At 42.7% G+C, this 24,937-nt stretch overlaps 1 protein-coding gene across 1 annotated transcript in view; it reads left to right on the forward strand.

The window, feature by feature from the left end:
• Positions 1-24,937, forward strand: part of TLL2 (tolloid like 2) — an 84,980-nt gene that overhangs the window by 49,988 nt on the left and 10,055 nt on the right. The window contains exons 6-15 of the mRNA XM_053949288.1: positions 392-570; positions 857-962; positions 5,878-6,002; positions 9,794-9,909; positions 11,844-11,946; positions 14,726-14,842; positions 18,261-18,406; positions 19,340-19,535; positions 22,856-22,981; positions 24,739-24,899. Coding sequence (XP_053805263.1) covers positions 392-570; positions 857-962; positions 5,878-6,002; positions 9,794-9,909; positions 11,844-11,946; positions 14,726-14,842; positions 18,261-18,406; positions 19,340-19,535; positions 22,856-22,981; positions 24,739-24,899 — 1,375 coding nt within the window. The remainder of the gene's footprint in view (positions 1-391; positions 571-856; positions 963-5,877; positions 6,003-9,793; positions 9,910-11,843; positions 11,947-14,725; positions 14,843-18,260; positions 18,407-19,339; positions 19,536-22,855; positions 22,982-24,738; positions 24,900-24,937) is intronic.

Here is a 24,937-nt window from a genome sequence, read left to right on the forward strand (position 1 = left end):
GCAGCTCTCTATTGCAAACAGCACTTTCAGCAACACATGGCTTTGTAAGTCTAGCCCAGAACAGACCAATGGCTAACTTGGAGACTCTGTCACAGAGATGTACCTGGTCACTTTCAGTGAGGATTGCTAGGACAGTTTAGTATTTGCTCAGAAGGTGCTAAGCCTTTCTGGATGCTTTCTTCCTGGGATAACACTTAAGTGTACATGTGCGTGTTTATAGATACACACTTTTTTCTTCATGTTTGCTTTGTACTTACATGTGAGTAGATATATAGTGTATGCAACTGCTGGCCTGTCCTGAACCCTGCCAGATGCCATGCTCTGTTCCTAAGTTTTAAGAGTTCCTCAAGTCACTGATGTGCTGCATGGGTTTGTGGGTTTTCTTTTCCAGGTGTTGCTCCTACGTGGGTCGCCGAGGAGGGGGCCCTCAGGCTATATCCATTGGAAAGAACTGTGACAAGTTTGGTATTGTGGCTCATGAGCTGGGTCATGTGGTGGGTTTCTGGCATGAGCACACACGGCCTGACAGGGACCAGCATGTCACTATCATCAGAGAGAATATACAGCAAGGTAAAATCATGCTTCAGGTTATTCCACCTGGCCTTTGGCTGGGTAGAAACCTTTCTTGCTACATTTGTGGAAAATGCAGGTGGTCTGAGGGTTGGGACGGAGAAGAAGAAATATTGCTGTCCTTGTCTAGAATAAGGGTCATAGCTATATGAATAGAAATTTTGGATGTCCAGCTGGAATTGTTGAAACAGAGAAGAATATTCATTTCATTCTAGGCTCCCACTGGTAAAAGTATTTTTTTTTTTCCTCTCTGAGTGGTTTGTTTCTTTTTGTTTGTCATCAACAGGTCAGGAGTACAACTTTTTAAAGATGGAAGCTGGGGAAGTGAACTCACTTGGAGAGACCTATGACTTTGACAGCATCATGCACTATGCTAGGAACACATTCTCCAGGTGATAATTCAAGGTTACATGTCCTTAGGACCATTTTTGGTAGTTGTAGTTGACTCTGTGGGTTATATAGAGCCTAGAAGGAGACCTCTGATCTATTGCTGTATTGCAAGGCTCGAAAAATACTTGAAAAAGTAAGGGTGGCTGGTGGACTCCTGTTTTCCCCTTTCCACTATATTTACTCAGTAATAATACTGGTAATCTCAGAGAGTTTCCAAAGCCTTGCTGACATTCTTTGCAGCCTTCCCAGGCAGCACATGTGTATCTGTGTGCATATCTGCCCATGTGCATGTCAGGTAATACTAAAACAAGCTTTGAATCTCTTGGTTGTCCACCTTATGCTTTGGAGTCACAATACAGCCATCAGAGTCTCTAGTGGTTGTGCCGAGGGAGAGTTGAACTCTAGATCATGATCTTTAATTGCTTGGGTGGTTTTTTTACCCATTTATGCATGAGCTTTCGATCATGGCCTCTGCAGCTATGTGGTTCTGTGTGACTGGATTTTTTCATGGAGCAGCTGTCAGTCCTGCCCCAGCTAAGTGCCAGTTTCTGCATAGGCTGTTTGTCCTTGACTTCCATTCCAACCTCCAGATGAAGCCCGTTTTCTGATCAGACTGCTCTGCTGGAGAGAGAGGTGATATAAACATGGTTATGTCCTGTATTTGGAATGAGACTTACTGGATGACCAGATTCATTTTGCTGCATTATTAGAAATTTTCTTCCATAAATCCAGCTATTGCTCCTTCCCAAGAGCTTTCTGTCACTACAGACTGTGGGTAAAGGGGTTGGAAGGTACAGTAGAGCTATTCACTCTTGGAAAATTTTTGTTGCAAAAATTAAAGATATCTTTGTGACTTTTAAAGTTTTCTTACTCCCCAGTTGTATTGAAGGGCCAAGCCTGTTGTTTTGTGGTGTTTTTCTTTTGACAACTTCACACCAACCAGTGGAAAATTGTCAAACATGCTGAAATGCTGCTTGTTGTGGTAGGAGGAGATGGTGTCTGGGCAAGGGTGTTTTGCAGACTTCGCAGATATCCAAAGCAAACAATTTTTCTTCCCTAGAAGCATCTGCTGGACCCTCCCAGCGTTTGCTAAACTCTAAATGGTTGGAATTGTCTTGCACAAAAGTGGGATTAAGTTATTACCACCATTTATATTGTGGATGCCTTTGAGTCTGTGTCTCTTGAAAACTAGGGTCCTTCAGAGCTGGGCCAAAATGGGATAAAAATGGCAAGAGTCCTACTAGATTTAAATTGGTGCTTGATAGGATTTTAAAGTCTGTTTTCTTTAAGCTCTTTGTGACCCACCCTTACCCCAGTTGCAGTCTTTGTGTAGTAATTGAACTGAGCACTAAGTGCCTCTGTAGGCTGATTGTGCTCTCACCACACATAAGCAGTGCTGGAATAAGCTTTTACTTTGCCAAGACCTGTCTTGACATCTGCTCCCCTAAGGGAGCAATGCATTGACCAGCCAGAGAGACTGGTGGGTGTATGCACCTAACCTCCCCCACCTCACCGAGGTTTGCCACTGCTGTCCAATTGCAACCCAAACTGACAAAAGCTCAGAGTCCATGAAGATATTAAGTTCCAGCAAGTTTCATTAAGATCAGTGGCTGGGAAAGGGAGAGAGTTCTTGTTTGGGCCTGCATTGGGTGTATTAAAACATTAGCAGACACCACAAAGTCGATGTAAGATGGTGTGAGCACCTGACCAGTGGAGATGGGATGTGTGAGTGAGCAGAGGAAGGACACAGAGTCATGTCTGTGACTTACTCTCTTATAGTAATTCTTACTTGGCACTTAGTACAACCTTGTTTTTAACTTCAGTCAATATTGATGATAGTAAATCATATGGTGCTTGCTGTGGTCAAATGCTGCTGTAAATCCTGGGCCCTTTTTATTCTAAACTTTATACCTAGGACAGAAAGGTACAGCTTTTCTGAGATTTGATGAGTCCTAGCAGTGGAAATTGTTTCCAGTGATACTTTTGAGGATTGGTGTAGAGTCACTCTTTTCCATTTCATAGCAAAATATTCCTCTCATTTTTGTCTGTGGCTAATAGAAATGGGAGTATGGCACGAGAGACTGTAATGACATCAGGAACAAGTTATTACCATTGGAATTTCTGTTCTCATCTATGTTGGAAATTTGCCTGTATTGCAGAGTGTGGCTGCAGGCTTTTATTTCCTGGTGCATTCCTTACAACATGGCAGCAATCTAAACTGAATGTTGCTGTATCATGAAACAATTTCTTTTACAGCTGTTAAGTCCTATAAATGGCAACTTAGCAAGAAGAAAGTTTAAACCTCCCCAAAGCCCTAAGCAAGTAGCTGGTTACCTTAATTCAGTAAGTGGCTTGCTAGTAGAGGTGACAGCACAGTCTGGAGTTACAAAACATGACCTCTGCAAAGGTCATGTTCAAATTAGGATGTAGGTGCCTCCATGCCCAGGAGGCACATCTTGTATTTGCAATGCACTGTCCTAATCCTGCACAAGACATACATAGATCCTCCACGTGTTTTACTGCATGAAGAGTTATATTGTCTCTCTTCTGCACATGGAGATCTAAGGTAATTGCCTGGGGCTGGGTCCTTAACCTGCCTTGAATATCTGCTTCCTTGAGTGTTGTTTAGGCACTTGTATTTGTTACCCTATCTACTGGGACATGAATGTTTAGCATCTGTTGAGATCAGCTGATAATTTCATAGCACTGGCCTGGCACTTTGCATGTTCAGGGTGCCGTGCAGATGCTAATGACTTGTGTGAGTCTCTTGTCAGACTCTGTTGTTCTTAGCTGGTAGGAATGGTGGGGTGTTGTGCTTGGCTTACAAAGGCATTGGGCAGCCAATGCATCTTCTGCCCGTGCCTGGACAGCAAGAGAATGGGGCATCCAGGATTCATGGGTTCTTCTCCCACCTCTGGGAGGAGGTTCAGATATTTTCCTGGGAGGAGAGTTTAGATATTTTACTCAAGCAGGGTTCCAGTGTTAGACTTCCTGAGCTGCTCTGTTTAATGATGTCTGTTAGTTGTTTATTAACTTTTGAGTCAAAGTATTTGCACTTCTAGAGACACTTACCAAATGTGCAACTTTACTCTCCAAGTGTTTTTAAGCAGATGAGGATGAGACTTCTGGGACTTGTGTGGTTTGGGCCAGACAGATTCTCCTGTTCTTGGTCCCTTTGATGGCAAAATGAGAGAAACTGTACTTACTGCTCTGCAGTTGGGGGTCGTGTTCAGCAATGCATTTGAAAGGAGAAAAAAGCAATTTGAGGAAAAAGCAAAACCAAAAATCTTACTGCCTCAGCATAGAGTACAGCCTTCTAGAAGAAAATGTGTTTCGCAGGTAGCAAGAATAGTTTGAAGTTATGGGTTGTTTGCATTGTGTGAGCAGTGCCTGAGGTATACACTACGTGCAGAAAGCTGAGGGCTGTGAGTGCACAGTTGTGACAGCTAGAATGGGAAAAAGAATCAAAAGTTTGCATGTGCAAGTGGTGGTTTTTCTATTAAACTCTGTCATTCTTCCCTGGTTGAGCCTGGAGATCTGCAGAAAGCATTTCAGAGGCCACAGAAGTATGTCCCTGCCAAATGCTGAGTTCTTCTATGAACTCCTGAGGAGGCTTGAAAATTTACTATGAGCGAATTGACCTGTGTCTATGCTTGTGGTGATTCTGGAATTGGAGGATTTATTTTCAATACATAAACTTAAATAAATTCAGCCCAAGGCATGCAGTTGACATTTAGAATAACAAACTGAATTTATAAATTGAAATTTGAGGGTCTCACTTCTGATCTTGTAAGTATTGGTTTTGGTGATAATCAGGAATTTTTCTACTGCTGAAAAAATGCCAACGTCTCCCATGCAACAGCTGATTCCAGTTTTCAAAACAGATTAAATTCCTTTCCCTCTATTTCTTTCTTCAGTTTGAATATTTACAAAACAATTTTCCCCCTTCCCTCCCCACCTCTGGACTAGGCAGCACTAAAATTATTGCTTCTGCCTTGATTTCCTATTGGACTCTCTGGGCAGTTATATCCTGTCCTTCACAAAGAGCAGTCTGCCTCACTGAGCTGATGCTGAAGGTTAAACTCGGTGTCAGCCTTGGCATCCCCAAGCCTGTCTGGCATTCAGGGGTCCAGTGAAAGGTTCCTGTGGACTGGACAGCCTGGCTGCAAGAGCTTGGATTTTGCCAACCTGGAGTTCAGGTTGATTCCCTCCCTCCTTCCCTACAGTCCTAATGCTCCCTTGGGGTCTCTTTTTGTATAGCCAAGCTCTTGCTTGGCTACATGGACTGCATTTTGATAGAAGTGAGGCCTGAGCTTAAATCCTTCACTGGACTGAGATCAGAAGTGCAGTAAAGAGCTCCTAAGTGTGAAGCACATGGAAGAAATAGTAGCAAGTAAAAAGAGGCAGAGACAAGTGGAGTTACTAGCTTGGAAACTCATACAGAGAAAAGGTAGAGTGCATGATCTTTTCCTCTTGTCTGTGGCAGCCCCAGTCACTGCCAGCCCAACCCCATCTGCTACTGAGAAAACTCCCCTTCCCTCTGCTTCTTTGGCTTAAACACCAGATCTGTGGTCCTGCTGAGCCAGATGTGCCATGAACTGTCTGCAGGAATATTTCATTGCTTTTTCTGATTTATGGCAAGGAATGTGCTACCTCAAACAGAGGCAGCAGCAATTTTGAGATATCCAAGAGGAATTTGGCTTGGCAGACTTGCTTGTACATTTGGAAGCTGTCTGCTATAGCGAGAAGGCTGTCTTGAGATAGTTAGCAGTTATTAGGAGCTGAACCACTATTGCTTGTTAGCATGGGATATATGGCCAGGGGGATGGGGTGTGGGAGGCCTGCCAGCTTTACTTTCTGTTCATTGTGTCACTTTCCCTACTTCACTGCTCCGTGTCTCTCTGCTCTTCCCTTTAGAGGAGTTTTCCTCGACACCATCCTTCCCCGTCGAGATGACAATGGGGTCCGGCCAACCATTGGTCAGCGCATTCGCCTGAGCCAGGGAGACATCGCTCAGGCAAGGAAGCTGTACAAATGCCCAGGTAAATATGGCTTGGGGAGGTGGATCCTGCTTTATCATGGACACATGGTTTATGTGGAAGGCACTGGAGTTCAAGAGCACCTTAACGATCCCTTTGAGGAAAGAGACTTGGGAAACACAGACTATCAAATGCTTGGGCTGGAGCCGTGGGGGAGAAGTGAGCATGCCTAAGATGTGTCTCCTGTTAGTACTTTGCCAGTATTCTTGTTGGGTTTAGGGCTTCAGATCGGTCCAGTGTAGGCTCTATTCGTAGAAAATTAAACCGATGTGCAAGGCTACGGGCAGAGTGGGGACTAGGAGTTAGCAAAATGGTGGAAAGATGTCTGGTAGACTGAGGCCCTGGAAAGTGGTGGATAGCTGGTGTGCAAATCCACTGTTTTTCTGTATCCAACTACAGGTCAGAAAGTATGAGTCCCTAAGGGTCTAGAATGAATTTTGAGGGCTTCAGGGTCTATGTGTTTGAAGATTACTGTTTTTAGCTTATAATGGGTGGTATAACTTTTAGGTCTGTTAGTTCTGATTAACATTTTTTTCTTTTTCCCTCATCATTAAATTTTTCTTTTTACTCTCATCATTATCTCTAAATTGATTTGGGTTAAATAAAATGTTGTTCTTGCAAAATTATCTCATGGATTAGTTTAGGGGTTAATTTGTTTTGCACTGTTTTTTGATTGAGTCAGACATAATCCAGCCAGGTTTTTCATTCCCATAGCTGGAAGAATCAATTACAGATTTAGATTTCTCAAGGCAAGCTGAAAAGCCACTTTGGCCTGAGGTACTAACTAAACGCTACAAAGCAACTTTCTTTAAAATGAGGACTCTTCTGTGAGTCTCAAGTTTTCCATTTGCAAAATAGAACTTTTCCTACTTTTTTTTTTCACAAACCTTTACCAGAGCTTATTGCAGTTCAGAACATATTAGGCATATTAGGCAGCAAAATAATTAGAGATTTAAGCCTACTAAACTTTTTTTTCAAATATCTGTTGTTCTGCTTTGTTTTTTTTTCTTTGCATCAAAATTTATATATAAGTTGCATCTTAGAGAACAGAGGTGCAATATATTTCATGACATTAACATCTTCTGCCATTTGAATCTGTAGCTTGAAAAGTTTTCTTCCTCTGCAAAATACAAAGCAAAGGAATTAAAACCAAAGGACTTCATCTGTGTGTTCTAGCAGGGTCTGAATGAGACTTTAGGATGAAGACACTTTGTTCAGCAGTCAGGCAGAGGATTTTAGTGTAAAATGCGGCAACATAATTCAGAAGTTGAGTGGCAGATGGCTTCCCTTTTACAAAGAGTCTCCATCTGAGAATACCTAATAATATCTCCAAAAAAAAGAGCTAGTATGGTGGAGGATGAGTTACAAGCATGCACTGGAATCAGCCAGAACAACTGCTGTGTCTGTTGTAAGAAACAGGGCTCTCTATCTCATTAGACTGGAGCTCATGTGCCTGCTACAGTTAGGGCTTGCTTAGCTTGTCCATTCTAAAACCCTGCTGGTTTAAATTGCTCTTAATTCTTCAAAGCTTATACCTGCTGGGTTAAAGTTAGTGCCAAGCTAAGTGAAATTAAATGAAATCTGCTGAAGGAATTTCTGGAAGGCAAGATGCAGTCTGCTACATAGTAGTTAATGCTAGATTTGCTATGGCTGCAAAGTTGAGGATTTGATGGCTACAGTGACTACAAAAGCTTTTAAACAGCTCTGATCCTGCTGTCTTGTGCTGTGCTAAAGAAAAAAAAGGCTTGTGTAGCTGTGCTAATTGTGCAGGAATGGTTAAACAGTAAATTCAGAATGGTCCTGCATTATATAATTACCTCCAGTTCTCGGGCATTTTCAAAAAGATACAGTGTACCAGTAACCAGCTGATGAGCTGTAAGCGCCTGTCACCCAACTGCTTCATTTACAAACGAGTTCTGAAGCATTCACCTTACTGCTTTGCTTTTCACCTCTGTTCCTTTCTACCTGCTCAGTTTCTTGGATCCCAGAAGTATTGAACAGTTGCTTTATTGGACCTCTTGTCTTTTTCCTACTACAGTCATACTGCTTTTTAGGGTGCTCTGCAAGAGGTTGTGCTCTCCCCACAAAGATGCATTGCTCACAGTCGTGCTTCCCCTGCACTGCCAGCAGTCTCTTTCCTCCATGCTGCAAGGCCAGCCTGCCACAGTGTCTGGGGAGTTTTCTCTGCAGGGATCAGGGAGTTAGATGGGTCTCCTTTCATATTTCAGCAAAGTGGTCCTTGCAAGTAGACAGAGTAGTACCTGTTCCATAATTACAGAGTCTTGCCAGTCTCTGTGTAATTGTGCTCTGGAGAATTAAGTCTGGAAAACCTTCACTGTGGTTCAGCCAAGGGCAATAATCTCATATCACTATGCTCATGTTGTGCATGTTTCCTGGGATTTTGAGCTCCCTTTATCATTTCATGTTTGTTTAAATATATATTTTGAGCAGAGAAAAAGAACATTTATTTATCCTGGTGAGTTGTGAATTGGAATTCCCTATTTATTTAAAAAAAATATTTAAAAACTCCTTTCTCTGTCCCCACATTTCTTCATTTAGTCTGATCTGTCAAGCTGTGGATCAAACTTCCTTAGGGAAATTAAGAAATTCTGGATTAGGTGACTCCTTCTCCCCTGCTTGAACATATTACACTTCAATGGAACCCGTCTCTTTTCACCTCCAACTGCACACCTGCCCATCTAAATGTAATCATGGCTGCAAAATTACCCTGTGATAGCATCAAGCAGAGGAACAACCCCTGGCATTTCCGTGAGAAAGGGAAGGCCTTGTTGGATATTTCAAAGCACTGCTGCTCAATCAGGGATTTTTGGGAGCTGCATTACAGGTCCAGGGGAGCTTTGTAATATCACTTGGTTATGAAATAGGAAAAACAACTGGGAAGCAGGCACAGGCAAGCCAAGGTCCTTGCTCCTTGCAATTGGCATTTGGATGTGTCTAGTGGGCACTGTCAAGGAAATGGGAGCCTTGATATCTGTAGTCCTCCCACCCAGCCAGTGAGGTGCTCTGCAGATGTGGATGGTCTCTCCTTGTTCCAGCTCAGTCATCCTGTCTCAGAGAGCAGAACTACAGTAGTCACAGCTTTTCCAGATGTTGGAAGCTGCTGTTCCCTAAAGGATCATATGCATGTGCATATTCTTTGTTTCCCAAAAGTCGCTCCGGGATCTACATTTCATCAACTGCAGCAGGCCACAAAACAGGAAGTTGAAGAGCAATGGACTGCTGTGCTCATATTTTGTCCAGTGTAGTGGACAGGAAGGTGCTGGGCAGCTGAAACATGAGGGTGATGGAACTGGTCCTGCTTTTGTTAGGATGTTTTAAGCCCAAAAAAGACAATTTACAATGGTAACTAAGGAGAACTTCATTGAGCAGCTTGTAATGAAGTAAAACCAGATTTGCTGGCAGCAGTGTGGGGTTGTGAGGTGGGGTGGGGTTAATATTTTGCATTTGATTAGTGAATGAGATATTCCTCAACTGAAACCTGAAAGTGCTGGCATGTGGAAGGATGATGAAGGAAGAAAGGTTCTTTTTTAGTAGCTGTTTAATCTCTGTCTTTGAACTGATCATCTTCTATCCCAGAAATTCTGATAAATTTCACATCACCCCTTTGGCAAGGCTTCAGGTGGTCAGTGACCTTTGGCCAGTACCATGAATGAGCACTGTTGAAGTACCAGCCACTAACCTGCACACAGCCACCATGAGCAGTCAGTTTGCTAGACCCTGATGTCTTTCAGAGTCACTCCTTTTTGATAGATTTTTTTTCCCCTCTCCTGCAGCTTGTGGAGAGACCTTGCAAGATTCAACAGGTAATTTCTCAGCCCCTGGCTTTCCAAATGGCTACCCCTCCTATTCCCACTGTGTCTGGAGGATCTCGGTGACCCCAGGGGAGAAGGTAGGTGCCACAGCATCACAAGGTATACTCTGCACTTCCCTCATGTGAGGTTTTGCCTGTGATGACAGTTTTAGAACCTGCCAGATCTCTGCATGCCTGGTGTGCAGGAATGGAGCCTGGTAAGGCTCCTGAGCACCACTCAGGAGAGAGATGGAGTCAGGAATACACGATTTTGAGTAGAGAAGTGGTGATGCTGGAGCAGAGCCCCTCACATATCTGGGCTGTGTGTTGATGTCTGATCCTCCCCCTCAGTTTGAGACTAAACCCTGCATGGACATTTCCTGCCACCTGTTAGCTTTGGCAAACACACATTCCAAAGCCAGTCAGATGAGTTAGATAAAATGTGCTGCAATCTGGGGTCCTGAAGGGAGCTGAGGAGCCGTGAGTGACATCCGTGGCCTGCCCCTGTCATGCAGGCATAATGTCCCTGTCAGGGAACTCCCACTTCCCGCCTTGAAACGCCAAGCCCCGCTGCACATCAATCACCCACCCTGTCCACTGTCCTCCCAGCTCCTTTTGTTTTATTGATCTTCCTGTAGAAATGAAATCTTTCCTTAATCCAGCAACACCAGCCCTTCAGGCCTGTCACGCCATACCAGGCTGCAAGAATGAGCAGCCCACTCCTTGGCAGAGTGACTTTGCTGAGGATCACCCTCAAGACACGCTTAAGACTCAGACTCGGACAAAGAAGCGCAGAGCTCGTTTGTTTTGCAGCAGCTGCCTGGCTCCGGGACCTGTTTCTGTCACCTGCAAGCCCAGTCCCATGCCATGCTGAGCTCCTGCCACCAGCTGCAGGGAGAGCATCGCTGGGGCGAGAGGGCCAAGAGCCGTCCAGGTTTGACAACTGTAGCACTGAGAGTTTCGTGCTGTCAGTATTGCTATAAACTCTCCCTTTGCTTCTCAGCCTCTTCAGAGTTGTGTCGGGAAGGACCCAGCATCTAATTAATGCTGAACCACTAATGTTAAAAAAGGAAGTAAAGACTTGATTTCAGATTAAATGCTTCATTTTATCTGTTTAACTCAATGCAGTAGTTGGTGCAAATTGTTTCCCTGAGGTGTTTGTTCAGAACAGATGTTGGGCTTATAGTATTCATCTGCTTAGAAACAGGTGGATCTCCTTTTGCTGTCTAAAGTCAGAATACTGCAAAAAGGTGAAAAAAGTGAGTGACATCATTATAGACTGCACTCTGCACACCCAACCAGTACTTCAGGGGAGAACATCTATTTTAACATAAAGACATTTCTGTGACTATGTTCAGATTGTGGATCTAAAGGAATTATATGGATCAAATCTCACCAGAAAAAAAATACAAGTACACACCAATGGTGACCTCCATAGGTGACCTCCCAGACCAAGGCCAGTGATCCATCTTAGTGAGGAAGGAGACCAGAATAATAACATTTTAATGCCAAGCTCTGTTTGGTAAAGCCACTGAATGCAATTGCATCACAGTGAGTCTGATGGTCAGAATGTGGAACCCAATTAGCAAAATTAGATATTTTTTACAAGTGTGATTTATATTCAGATATAGACCCCAAACATGTGTGGTTTGTGACAATGTTTTTCTCTATGATTTTCACATTTCTCAAAACCAAAGGGTTTAATTTTAAAAATCCAAATTGGGCTTTTATTAAAGTAACATTTTAGTAACTGAGAAGTATTGAATTCGAATTACAGAGCTGATAGTAAAGGGCTCTCTGCTGTCATATGCTGTCATATACTGTCAAGGTGTTTTAATGGTTTCATTAAAACACCTTGAGAAGCCTTTCTTTTTTGAGAAAAGGTGGTGTACAAATCCTACAAATGGCCCAACTGTCTTTGCCTGCATACTCACTTAGGCAGCACTGTAGTGAAAATTAAACGTAAGCAATCTGTAGTCTTCTCTTTAAAGTAACTCCCTCCCCAAAGAGAAATGTGCACTCTCTCCTTTCAGATTATGTTAAATTTCACATCAATGGACTTATTTAAAAGTCGCCTTTGCTGGTATGATTATGTGGAGGTGCGTGATGGCTACTGGAGGAAGGCTCCGTTACTGGGTGAGCAGCTATTTCATTTTAATTGTATTTGTGTATTCTTCTTGATGCTTTGGAGAGTGGGTGGGGGAAACAAACAGAAGCAAACTTTCCTTTCGTTGTGGGAGGATCTTAGGTCCTGCCAATGCACTGGCCATCCCTTAGTGTCTCCATCCAGAGATGTCAGTGTGCTGTATTCACTCCCAATGATCCATGCTCCAAGACCTGTGGTCACAAAGGTTTTATTCCTTCCTTTTGCCGCTTGAGAAATGAGGCAGGGAGGGAAGTGAGCCAGGGTCCTGGCTGAGACTAAAAATGTGGTCTCTGGAGTTTTGTTATTGCTCTTTCCTAAGTCCAGGGAAGAGCTGTCAGGCAGTGAGAATGAAGCAGCTGCTCAGCTCCTGACCCAAGCTCCTGCCATTATTTCTCATGAATTTGTGTTTACAAATACACACTACTCTGTACTTTGAGACTCTGTATTCCTAGCAGGGAACTTGCTAGACCATGCCATGTGCAAGGACTCCACTCTGCTTCTGCTCCCAGAGATCTCTAGAAGTGCAGCTCCTCTGAGTCCTCCCTGCTTCTCTGCCTCCTGCTATCATAACTGCAAGTCTTCTGTCACCTTGAATGGTTCAAGAGTCCCACCTACTTTGCCCCTGCCTCTGATCCTGGCCTCATCCCCTAAGCTCGGTGTCCCAGACATGTAAAACACGGCACTGCAAACAGCCCCTTCTGCCTAAAAGGAAAGAAGCAATCAGGTTGGGCATCATCTCCAGCTGTGTTAGAGGTGCTGCAGCACAGGACTGGGCTAGTGAGCATTGGGTCAGAGGGTTTAGGGAGGCTTGGGTGCTCTCCTTGCCCCACTGGACATCCTAGCCCTGGTACCAGCTGAGGTGCTGAGGCTGAAGCCATGCTGCTGCCTAGGTTTCAGTGGGCCTACCTTTCAGGGCAGTTGGCAGCTGGTTTTACTGTTTACTGCCTATGTTGGGGTTGGCAGCATATACTGCTGTTCTCTGCTGCATATGTGTCAGGTAACATTGCTCCAGCAGCTGCAACTTAGCTCCTCGTTATTTTTTTTTTCTGCTGAGTAATTTAAAGGTACTTCAGAAGCCAAGCACTCCCTTTCCCCCTAGTGCAGGTGGACCTGGGAGTGTTTCCATCTGGAAGGAGATGCTGCATGAGTGGCCATGGTTCCCGCATGGGGCTGAGCCCATGAAATTAGGTCAGAAGAGGCAGACAGACGGCAATTCAGCAGGGGGTGAGGAGGGGGATTAGTGTGAATTGTGAAAGCACGGGCTTCTTGTGGAGAGAAAAAATACATGTGTGCTGCATATTTTCCCAAGGAAGTGTGTGAAAACCCAGCCTTTAAATGGTGTATAACTTTTTATGAATGGACCCTTTATCACACTCTGAGGAGCTTGCTCATTCTCGTTCCTCATCTGTGTTTCCTCTTCTTGACACCCTTGTTAAACTCCAAGTCTAAATCCAGGAGGAAGTTGCTCAGTGACCCTAGAGGAAGAAGCTTTGCAGTGCTGATGCTGTTTTTAGCATCCCCTTTGGGAGTGGAGATGGGGGATGCTATTGATATGCAGGGCTGTCACACTGCCCCAACAGCACTGGGCAGGTTAGGGGCACAATAGTAGCTGGGTGAAGCTGGGTCCAAGATAATATTTGGATGGGTGACTCTGCAAGAAAAAAAAGCTGGTAGTGAAACTGTTGTTCCCAGCCAGTTAATGGGAAATACAATGCTGTCTTGAAGGTAAGGCATTAACCAGGTTTTTACCCAGTGGAAGTTGTTCAAAGATGCATTTGCCTGGTGTTGGAAGACCAGGATCCCTATCACTGCTGTCCTGACTGAATTCAACATGAAGAACTGCTCTTTGCCTCTGTCAGATTGTGACTGGGATTCAGTTGGATAGGGTGCCAAGACCATGTTGAATTCAGTGTATAACCCTGCTGGTGTCAGCTGAAGTAAAAACCCATGTTTGCTCTGCGCAAGCTCCTGACTCAAGTGCAGGGCCCTGCCTATCAGTGCATACTTGGTGCTTGCTCTGTTTCTGTGAGGAGCTTCTGGCCTTAAGAGAGGAGCACTAAATTGGAGTTGTTGAGGTTGTCCAGGCTGCAGATGCCATCTGCAGCTGTTCTGTTTCAGGATTCATTCCTACTGGCAAAATTTGGGAGTTTACCAGTGCTGATACATGCCAGAGAGCTCAAAGCTAGAGCAGTCATGGAGCAAAATGGCTCCTGGTCTCTTTGTCTTGAAAGAAATTAAAGAATTGCAGAAGCTTAACTGGGATTTGTTGAACAGAGAATGAGAAGTGATTTTTTTTCTCATCAGCATGGCCATGTCCTGCCCTTGGTTTGACTTGGAGTATTCACTCCTGGGTGCAAAGTGCTGAAGGAGTTTTCAAGGTTTAGCAGGTAGAAAGGACATTCCCTAATGCCACATCTCTAGAAGGACAGGGGGATGCTTCCCCACCATGGTAGCTCATTTGCTCAATTACATGATCAAGACAAGAGCCCTTTTGAATTTACCTGGGCAATAGAGGTTTCATCCGTAACTGGATTCTGCTCCCAGCTGAAGAGAACTTTAATTCACTTAATTATGGAAAATAATATTAATTAATTAAGGGGGGACACAGAAACTTATTCAAAAGCACAACTGATGGGAGTGAAAGGATGTTTAAACAAGCACACTCCTTTACCAAAGACTCTTTGCTTCTCAGAGTCACAGGTGCCCGTTATGCTGCGCTGTCCCTCAGGAGATTGTAGAGATCTTTATTGTCACTTTCCTGCCTTCTAGGTAGATTTTGTGGTGACAAGATTCCTGAACCAGTAATCTCCACGGACAGCAGGCTGTGGATCGAGTTCCGGAGCAGCAGTAACATCCTGGGCAAAGGCTTCTTTGTGGTCTATGAAGGTACAACCCTTAGCCAGAAGTCTGCATTGTACGGAGCAGACGGAACAGGATGCAGGGGTTTTATGGGATCAGCAGAAGTTCAGCTGCACTGTGTGGTTAGATACGGCTATGCCCTTTTTTTTGTGGGAATTGGCAGATTTTGTGGCTTGTTTCAGTAGACAAGGCATGGATTTTCCAACTAGATTATCACATTTTGGGGGGCACAACAAGATGGGAACACAAAGCAATAGCTTCCATACTTAGGCCAGGTTCTGTTTGCTCTAACCAGCCCCTGCAAGCAGCGATGTGTAGAGCAAGAGTTTCTTTCAGTATTTTAACAGGCAAAGTTCTGTTTGGGATCATATATTTTATATCACTTAATACAGATTATCTTGGGGTGTTTTTGTTTGTTTGTTGGGTTTTTTTCCTCAAATTCAAAGATTAGTCTTTTGTTTTCCTTTGTATGTTTTACTTACAGAAAATTGGAAATTAGCATGTCAGACTTTCTAGAGGTCAGGTATTTTAGAAACTTGCATAGCAGTGAGATGATGAAACCGCTTCAGAGGAGGAACAATACTACCACAGTTATTAAAAATCAGTAACTTCCCTTTTCCATATATGCCTGGTGTTTTTTTGCAGTAATGATTCTAAAATGTATTAAAAGCCCTCATTGTTTTCTGGGCAGCAAGCATTTTTCTTAGAAATACCAGTGTTATCAACAGTATTGAGGTTGACTGTATTGATACCGACATTGCAAAAATCTTCTTTCTTCAGCCACAGGAACAAGCATAATGCTTGAATCCCAGTGCCCAAGTGTCCCATAAACTCATGAATAATGATACTAACAGAGGGAAGTGAAGCAAACATGGGACTGTTGGGGAAGTGCAAATAAAGCATAGGAGGATTTCACAGCACTTTGGGGCTAACAAATCTGTTTCACAGGAGAAATATCTGGTTTCTGCAGGAATTGTTGCCCCAGAGACAGAAGTAGCTTGCCTGATGTTGGGTTTTTTTAAACATCTTTCCTGAAAAGCAGCTGTTGCCTGGACCATGTGGTTTGTAACACCCCCTTTATGGTAGTTTGCTGGAATTAGAAGTGACCAAATTAGTGTGTATGGCATCATCCTTCATATTGCTAAATAGTATTGCAAAAAAAATTTACATTGGCTGCATTCCAAAGTCACTTTGCAAAGTGACTTTGTTTTCCCTTGACAATTTCCCATATTTCCTGTTGATTAATAAATGATCCCTAAAGATTCAGTAAATATGAGCTTGCTTCACTTGATTTTTTAATAGAACAACTGAAGGTAGAATGTGCATCTAGTAGTCAAACAAACTCCAAGTTCATATTTTCCTGCCTCTTCAGGAGTGGCTTTTTATATAACCCTTTTCTGCAAGAAATTTCCCATTGTAAGACTGTGAAATCCATGGCTATGCCTGAGAGCAAGCACAGAGTATGACTGGTGTGAACCAGACACAGTGATGGCTCATTGCACAGTCATTCTTATCTCTGGATGATGAAGGGAATGTTTAAGCTTTGGATATCTCAGCCTCCTCTCGTCAGAACAGCAGGTAGAGAGATTATCTACATATCTCTCCATAATTTATTTGCTAAAATAGGAGATTTTCCAAAAATCTTCTTTAATCCCTATTTCCCTCTTAAGCAAGTTCTGATAAAGTCTGATTTCTTTTGCCCTTTGGAAAGTGGCTTGTTCAGGTGTTTTGTGACTTCTGTGCTTAGGCAATAAAGGTAGTTTTTATTTCCAGGAGGGATTGCATATAAGTGTTTAATTTTCTATCAATTTTTGTCCAAAGTCTTTCTCTGTTGCCGTTAGTTCCTCTTTTTCTTTTGAACTTCTCCCTCAAATTTAGCACTGTTGCTCTGTCTTCTGCTTTAGTGACAGTGCACATGAATGCTCATGCATCTGAACTTTTCTGGAAACTCTGGGTGAGGACTGCTTTTTTGTTTTGGATTCCTCCAAGTCTCTAAAGTTTTCAGAAGATGGGAGGAAAGAGGCAGAAGCATGCAGCCACATGACAGTAGAATTACTTGATCCTAAATGCCAGTTTATGTAGTGGAAGTGTCCTCTTTGTTCAGTCATTCTGTTCCCTTTCTTTCATGAGATTTAAGATGGGAAGATGGTGGTTTTGCCCTATAGCACTGCTGACAGCCCCAGATGTGCCTTCACTATCATCTTTGCAGGCTCTATCCATAGATGTTCTTTCCATTTTGCAGTAAGGCTCTTCCAATTATAGTTGACACTCAGCTGTATGTCAGTGTCAACTTCTGCAGTGGATAGAGAAAATATTATTTGTTGGCTGTCAGTTTCATGGCTCTTAGAAAAAAAAGTCCTCTGCTCTTGAAGGCCTCTTTCTGTTGGGTGGGGGAGACAGTTCTTTAAAGGGTCCTTCAGAGGTTTTCTCAAGCACTACTTGTAGCTCTGAATATATGAACTCAAATTGCAATCTAAATTGTGCTCTGCAGCTGAATTTTTGGGTGCAACTTTTTGGTCCTGCTTTAGCACTGATTCTGTAAGAAAGAGGTTAGCTGCACTAATGAAGCAATGCTTTTAACTCGGTTACATTAGCAGCTTACAATGCAAGACCAAGACAGCGTTACCCATGCAAGCCATCTGCAGGACACTACCTGGAGACCCATATCTGAATTGCTAATGCAATGCCTTGTGGGAAGAAGCCAAGGGCAAGGATGGTTGATATCTGACAGGTGTCATTGCAGTAGCATCTCTCTTGTACTTTCTGCTGGTGCTCTTTGTTTCCTTGACTTTAGGCACAGCCAAAACATTCATGTGTTTTGTAAATGTGTGTGGTGCATCATGGGTAACACAGGTTTTAGCCTGTCATCTTACTTTCATTTTTTACATAGTCTTGCAGATAATTTTGCTTAGCTGCTGTTGTCTTCAAGATCTTTACTCGTTTTGTATTAAACTAGATTTCCATTAAATTTTCTATTTTGGTATTTAAACTTACTCTTATATTTGGCACTAAAACTTAATTTTTCACGCACAGCAGTCAGCCTGATGGTCTGGTAGTGAACAGCTCAAGTTGAGCTTGTTAATATTGCCATCGTGTGGCGGGATTAGACTTGCAACTTCTCTCCCCCACAGCCTCACCCCAGCTTTTCTTGGTTCTTAGTGCTGGTAGCAGGTTTCAAGCAGATATGAAGGTGAGCAAGAGTATGAATAACACAAATTTGTAAAAAATCTCTGTCCCAGTGAGCTCACCTTCTGAGGACATTAGGACAGCAAGATAGGAGACATAAGACAAAATGCTAGATTTGTAAAAATGTGTATGACTTGTGTGTTGCCTTTGTATAGCAAGCAATACTGAAACAGATTTGATGAGAAAGGTGTGTACAGAGCGGGCTTTACCTAGAGAGAAACTTGCGATCTTGTGAGTTTGCTGTTTCTTTTTTATGAAGCTATTTGCGGTGGAGAAATACACAAAGATGCTGGCCAGATCCAATCTCCCAATTACCCAGATGACTACAGACCTTCCAAAGAGTGTATCTGGAAGATCACAGTTTCTGAGGGTTTTCACATAGGAATCACATTCCAAGCCTTTGAGGTGAGAAATGTCATTGCATATTATATTACAGGTACTATTTTGCCTCTACAAACCCTTTAAAATGAAGAAGAAAGTAATAATAATAGTAATAATAAAAAATGCTTTTGAATACTTCAGAGTACTATTTACCTTACCAGATGTTTGCTCAGAGATTTTGATTTTTGAAGTTCAAGACATGCTGAGATTTCAAGAACTGTTACTCTAGACTGAAGGAATTAGAAGGGACTCAAAAGTGTTGATGATGTTAGATAGGGACTCGTGAGTCCTTAAATTTTCACTCTGGTCAAATGGAAGTAAATTATCACAATCCAGGCAAAAAACCCTTGTTGGTGTCACTGAGACTTGTCAGATTGTAGGATGTGACTCCCCAAAGAAACATCATGTTCCCGGATGGCAGACAGACTTCGAAGAGGTCGCAAAAAGTTTTCTTCTACTCATTATAGGATGTCTTACACTCTTAGCTACATGCCAGTGATCAGTCTCTGGTTGCTGATGTTAAGTCACAGACAGGAGTGGGCAGGACCTTGGTTGGTGCATAAATCTTATCTATCCCACAGGCTCCTGTGGCTTGTGTATGCTCACCATGTTTGTCCTGTAAAGGGCTGACACTACTATCTCCCCATGGCTATTCCTTGAACCTTTTTGTTTGTAGCTGTTCTGCACTGTTCTTACAGCCTCTCTTGCAAGAGCAGTTTGTAGATAGTCAGGGACTGGGTTTCACTGCAGGATAGCCACAAACAGTGGCAGAGCTGAGATGTGCCTTGGCTCGAATGCAGTTTGAACTGCAGAAGAGCTCGCTGGCAGCCACAGCAAGTACTTAGTTGTAGCCAGTTGTCCGGGGAGCTGGTCTGGGGCCAAAATCTCACTGTGTCACTAGCCTGGCTGGAGGAGCTCTTACTAGTGAAGTACAGACACACACTTTTCCTGTTGCAGATTGAGTGGCACGATGCGTGCTCTTACGACTACCTGGAGATCCGAGATGGCCTCACTGAACAGAGCCCACTCATCGGCCACTTCTGTGGCTACGAGAAGCCAGAAGACATCAAATCCACTTCAAACAAAGTATGGATGAAGTTTGCATCTGATGCAACCATCAATAAAGCTGGCTTTGCAGCAAACTTCTTTAAAGGTATGTGATCTAATACCTCTCACAGTCAAAGCTGGGGACAATTCATCCCTTAAGCTACTGCCATCCACCAATCAATTAATTCTATCTATCAAGTCACACATTATCATTCTATCTACGTGTACTTAGGATTTTTTGGAACAGTTTGTTTGCAAATATTGAGTTTATGTACAAATTGCTTTGAGACTGTAGAGGAGGTTGATGCTGAGGCAGAAACACCTCCTCCCTCATTAGGACAGGACTCAACTCTGCTGGGCTGGTGTCAGCATAAATGTTGCACAGCTGGATGGAATGTCATCTCCATTTAGCCATACCAGAGAACACTGACATTTCTAAAGAAGTACTAATACTACACAAGGACTGTTAAAAACAGCTCTCTGCTTAAGTTCTAGTCCAAAAGAAACTTCTGGAGAGAGGGTAAATCCGAATGCAAGTAGAGTCTCAGTAAAAGAATACTGAGACCTTTAGGAGACAAATGTGTTCCTAAACTGAGATTCTCTTCAGGAAGATGTAAGGCTAAGATTTTTCTTTTTTTTTTTCTTTTTTTTTTTAAGAGCTGGACCCTAGAAATGGTCCTTTACCAGCATGCTGGTGACTTGATAGAGGCAAGAACCAAATATCTAACTGCTTGGGAAAATATCTGTGGAGCTGCTGAGGGTCAGACAGTCATGTTTATCTTAGGTTCAGTGGCACTTGCACAGAAATAATAGCTGCAATGCCAATATTTGGATTGCATAAGTCCTTTATTTATTTCTACCTTGACTTTGTCTCATATTAAGAGTGTGATGGTCCATTTAGGTTTCTCAAATTTTCAGGAGAATGTACTCTGTGAATTAAACTTTATTTCATGAACTTAAGACTTAAAACAAACAAACATGTCAGGGCTCAATCCCCTTGGCTCAGACTAGTCTATCCTATGAATTCACTTATTCACCATTCAAGGCATAAAATGTCATCGTTTATAACCCATAATTCTTAAACCATGCACTTAAGTGGGAAAAAAAAAAGTAAATAAAATTTAATTCACAGATTATATTCACCCGTAAATTTGAGAGGTCTTAATGGACTGTGACAAAGGGTGATTGCAAGATCACTGGCAAATACTGTCACATTTGATCTCAGTCCCTGGACAGGCCTCACAGTACCTAGACTTCCTTGTTTAAATTTCTCAAGTTACATAAAGGCACAGAGAATACTTCTTCCAAAAGATATTTTGACCCTTTCAGGAGTGAACAGTGCAGGCTGACTGTGGCAGAGATGTCTCTCAAGATTAGCACTACATGGAGACACAGAAAGTCATTCTCTAAAGTCTGCGTTTCACCTACAAGTTTGTAGGGGAAGAAAGTTATACACCTAAACCTGAAGTGCTTTCTCTGTGATACAGATAGTCAGAAATAAATTTGTTTCTTTTTTTTATTTAGTGTAAAAATGTGTAAACTTGTACACTAGTGCAATTGGAGACACAGGTGTTTTCTGTGGAGTTTTTGCTGGCAGACTAGATCTTTCAGTGTCTGCTTGGATTTCTCATAATTGAACCAGAAACCATGTAGCTTGTGGATGGTTAAAGCATTTTTAAGTCCATGCCAATAAATTCAGCTGAGGAGCAAAGTGGTTTTGCTTGAACCGAGCATCACAGTAGTCATAGCTGCACAATTTCCAGCCAGCTTGCGTTGTGGGCAGAGCTGATGTCTGTGTGCAAAAGCTGTGTAGACACATGTGCAGGCTACATGTGGAGTTTCAAGCTGGAATCTGAAGTCTGCAGTCTTTACCTCCATATCCAGGGGATTGTGAGACACTTCATGAGCAAAGGGAGCAAATTAGATGGCTCTGTAAGCACTCTTCAGACTGCTTCTCATAGCTGATTGAGCAATGGGTAAGCTTTGCCTTAATAAAGAAGGAAAGGAATAGAGCTTTGATTAAATGTCTTACAACACTGAAAGAAAATAACTCAGCCTAAAAAAATCAGAGTTAAGGGTGGAATTGAATGCTATGCTTTGTAAGACCATGCAATGGTAATGTCTAAGTTTTCAGAGAAAATAAACCTGCAATCAGCTTAGAGGGTAAGCCATTGGTCCATACCCAAGAGGCATTGCCAGGAAGATACAGAGCACAATTACCTCAGGTCCACCCAGTCAGGTATAACTCATGTGATATCTCTAGGATTGTTCTTGTTACTTATCTTTGTTTTGGCAACAAATTGTTTGTATCAATGAAGCCTGTTTTTATATGGTTGAAGTGTTAACTTCATCTACCTGGAGCAGGGGAGAAGAACGAGAAGAAGCAGCAGGGTCATGTACTGCCTGTGGCTCCCCATCCCCTCCTGCCTTTGCAACCGGTGACTTTGCTAAAGGGGCTGAGTGTAACTTGTAGGGGCAGAGGGAGAGGGGCTTGGAGTGAAGTTGAGCTGGGAAAGGGAAACAGAAGGATGTTTTCTGTAAGTGTTTTAACGTATTTGTTTTCAGTTTTGGTTTCCTCATACCTAAACTAGCACTCAAATATTTATATTAATTGGCAGTAAATTAAGTTAAATTCCCCAAAATTGAGTCTGTTTGAACAGAACAATAATTGGTGGATAATTTGTCTGCTCAACCCAGAACTTTCTTGCTCTTAGTCTTCCTGTTTTCTTCCTCATTCCAGGGGATGGCAGGCCAGGGAGTGAACCAACAGCAAGGTGGGAGTTTGGCTGCCAGCTGAGGCTAACCCACCACAGCCATGTTAATAAAACCATCTATTAAGTGATGCATGTGGAATCAGGGGTCAGGGTGAGAAGCCAGTAGCTATCTTTATGTTAAAATGTCAGTTCAGGTTGTTGAGATGTGATTGAAGAACCTGACTTCAGAGTCTAGGACAGCAAGAGTTCATGTGCCTGTGAAAAGGCAGAACTACTTGCATGTCCTGCCAGCTCCTTTGCAGCACGCTGTTCCATGGGACATCACCTCCCTCAGCTCCATTACTGTGTGTGCCATAATGGGTTGGTTCCTGGTAGCTCAAGTTACTCAAAAGCGTGAGGAATTTAAAACAAACAAAACAAAAAAATGTCATATGAGAACAAAAGGCAATGAAGTCTTTACAAGATACAGTGTTTTCCTGCTTCCTGCTTGTGGCTAGAAAAAGCACTGTTGGCTACTAGCAGTAATGGTAGTCCTTTATGGTTCTGGAGTTAGGAGTGTTTCAACACTTGTGAGCTTTGCTGCAGTGCCCACTCCACAGTCTCGGCTCAGCAGTCAGGGCTCTGTTCCTTCTGTCCAGAAGGGTTGCATGAGGAATATCAGGGTGTTTGGGTGGTCAGGAAAGTGCGACTTGCTCTGTTTTTCTCCTGACAGAGATGGATGAATGTTCTCTGCCGGACAATGGTGGGTGTGAGCAGCACTGTGAGAACACACTGGGCAGTTACAAATGCACCTGTGAGCCTGGCTACGAGCTGACAGCTGATAAAAAGAGCTGTGAAGGTAAGTAACCCACAGATTGAGCCATCTGACTCTAGGAGAGGTACTACAGCTATAAATGGACTTGAACAGTCTTGGAAGTGATTTTCCTTGTCCCTGCAGCCTCTTTATTTCACTTCATTTTCCCGCAACTGCTTATTTTATTTTTGTTAACATCTTCCATTGAAAAAGAAGTTTTGGTTAAAAAAACCCTGAAAATTCTCTGATTTATACTGCTAATCATCCCTAAAGCCAGTTGTCCTTCATGGCCAGAGATTGCTGTTCAGACCAGATCTCCCACAGTGCAACATAAGGGAAGTAGGCATTACAACCTAACCATTGAGTGGCCCAAAAGTATTTCAATCTAACGCTGAATTTGTTTGTTTTTCATAAAGGAATGTACTTCATATAATAAAATAGCAATGTTTTGTCTGCACGCAAAACAGGCTTTTCCACACTGAAGAGAATTTTCCTCCCTTCCTCTTTTATGAAGGAAAAAAACAACCATGTCTATAATAGAAGGTGTTTGTGTCAGCTTTCTAGAGAGTTAATCTCATGTAACAAGTGTTGCTTCTACCAACAAGACAGCTGTTGGTGTGCTGAGAATCCATCCATTGTTCTTGTCTCAAAACTCTGTCTGTAGGGACATTTAGGGAGCTCCACATGCTATCAATGGTGCTCTCAAGATCACCTGGTTTGCCCTGACTTCTGCTTTTGTCAAACTGCTTGGGTAAGAGTGCTGTCAACTTGGTGAGGGCAGTCAGGTGTGTGCAAAAGGCTTTTGAAAGCTTTTTCTTTTTTACATAATTTCTTGCAATTTTAGCAAGCTAGTTGCTAAGTTGCTATAACTTGGCAGGGTTTTTTTTCTGAACTTCAGTCTTAACCTCCTATTTTAAACTTCATTTGTGGGCAAAACAGAAAGGATAGTCTTTGAAACTGTAGCAATATACATCAGAGTAAGTTGCTTTTTTTTCCTCCAAAACCACTTGCTTGCTACTCTATTTATATTGAAGCTTCTCCCTTGGGTTAGGGTTAGTCCTCTTAATGCAAAATGATGCTGGGAACAAGACACAGAAAGCTTTCATCCCTGTGGGTTTTGAAGATGTGGGCTATATCTCATTATTCTCAAGAAACAGCAAGAAAGAAAAAAAAGAAAAAAATTGCTTTGTTGCAAATAGAATTTTGCAGCAAGTTGAGGTTTACTCCTTGGAGGTAATAGCCCTGCCCTCCCACAAGAGGATGAAGCTGAGATGTCTTAAATTTTTCAAGGAAATGGGATAATACAGCTAAGTCTTGACTTTGCCTTCAACTTTCCCTAGAGAGGATGCAGTCCATATATAATAAACCAGTGAAGAGTTGACTGGAATGTTTTCCCTATGATTCCATTATCTTGTAATTATTCCATTACTGATAAACTTAAAACAGTAAGGTTTGTAGCACTGAGTGTAGGTGAATTTACCAAGCTGGACTTCACAACTGTGTTGTGCATGTCAAGTCAACTGATTCACAGTAAGCCCAAGGCTAGAGATTAAAAAGGAAGCTAAGTCTTACATGGTGGCTCTTGGGGCCATAGCCTCATTGGGTGTGTTTGACTGGTGATTTACTGCAGGTGAAGTTTCTGTCTTCTTCACACTTCCCAACATTTTAAGCCTGTTTTGAAGGCTGGGATTTGAAATGTGACACCAACCAAGATCTGATTAATTTGCTAGTTATCACTGTGGCCCAATCTGTGTGTCTGAACAGAACCAAGTAAAACTTGTGTTCATTTATTGCCTCTCCAGCTGCCTGTGGGGGCTTCATCACCAAGCTCAATGGGACTATTACTAGCCCTGGATGGCCCAAGGAATATCCTACTAACAAAAACTGCGTCTGGCAGGTGGTAGCTCCAGCCCAGTACCGGATCTCTCTGCAGTTCGAAGTGTTTGAGCTGGAAGGCAATGATGTACGTAACCAGTCCCTGCATCTCAGAGGTGGGACTAC

The sequence above is a fragment of the Vidua chalybeata genome, chromosome 8 (assembly GCF_026979565.1).
Source record: "Vidua chalybeata isolate OUT-0048 chromosome 8, bVidCha1 merged haplotype, whole genome shotgun sequence".
NCBI classification, from domain to species: domain Eukaryota; kingdom Metazoa; phylum Chordata; class Aves; order Passeriformes; family Viduidae; genus Vidua; species Vidua chalybeata.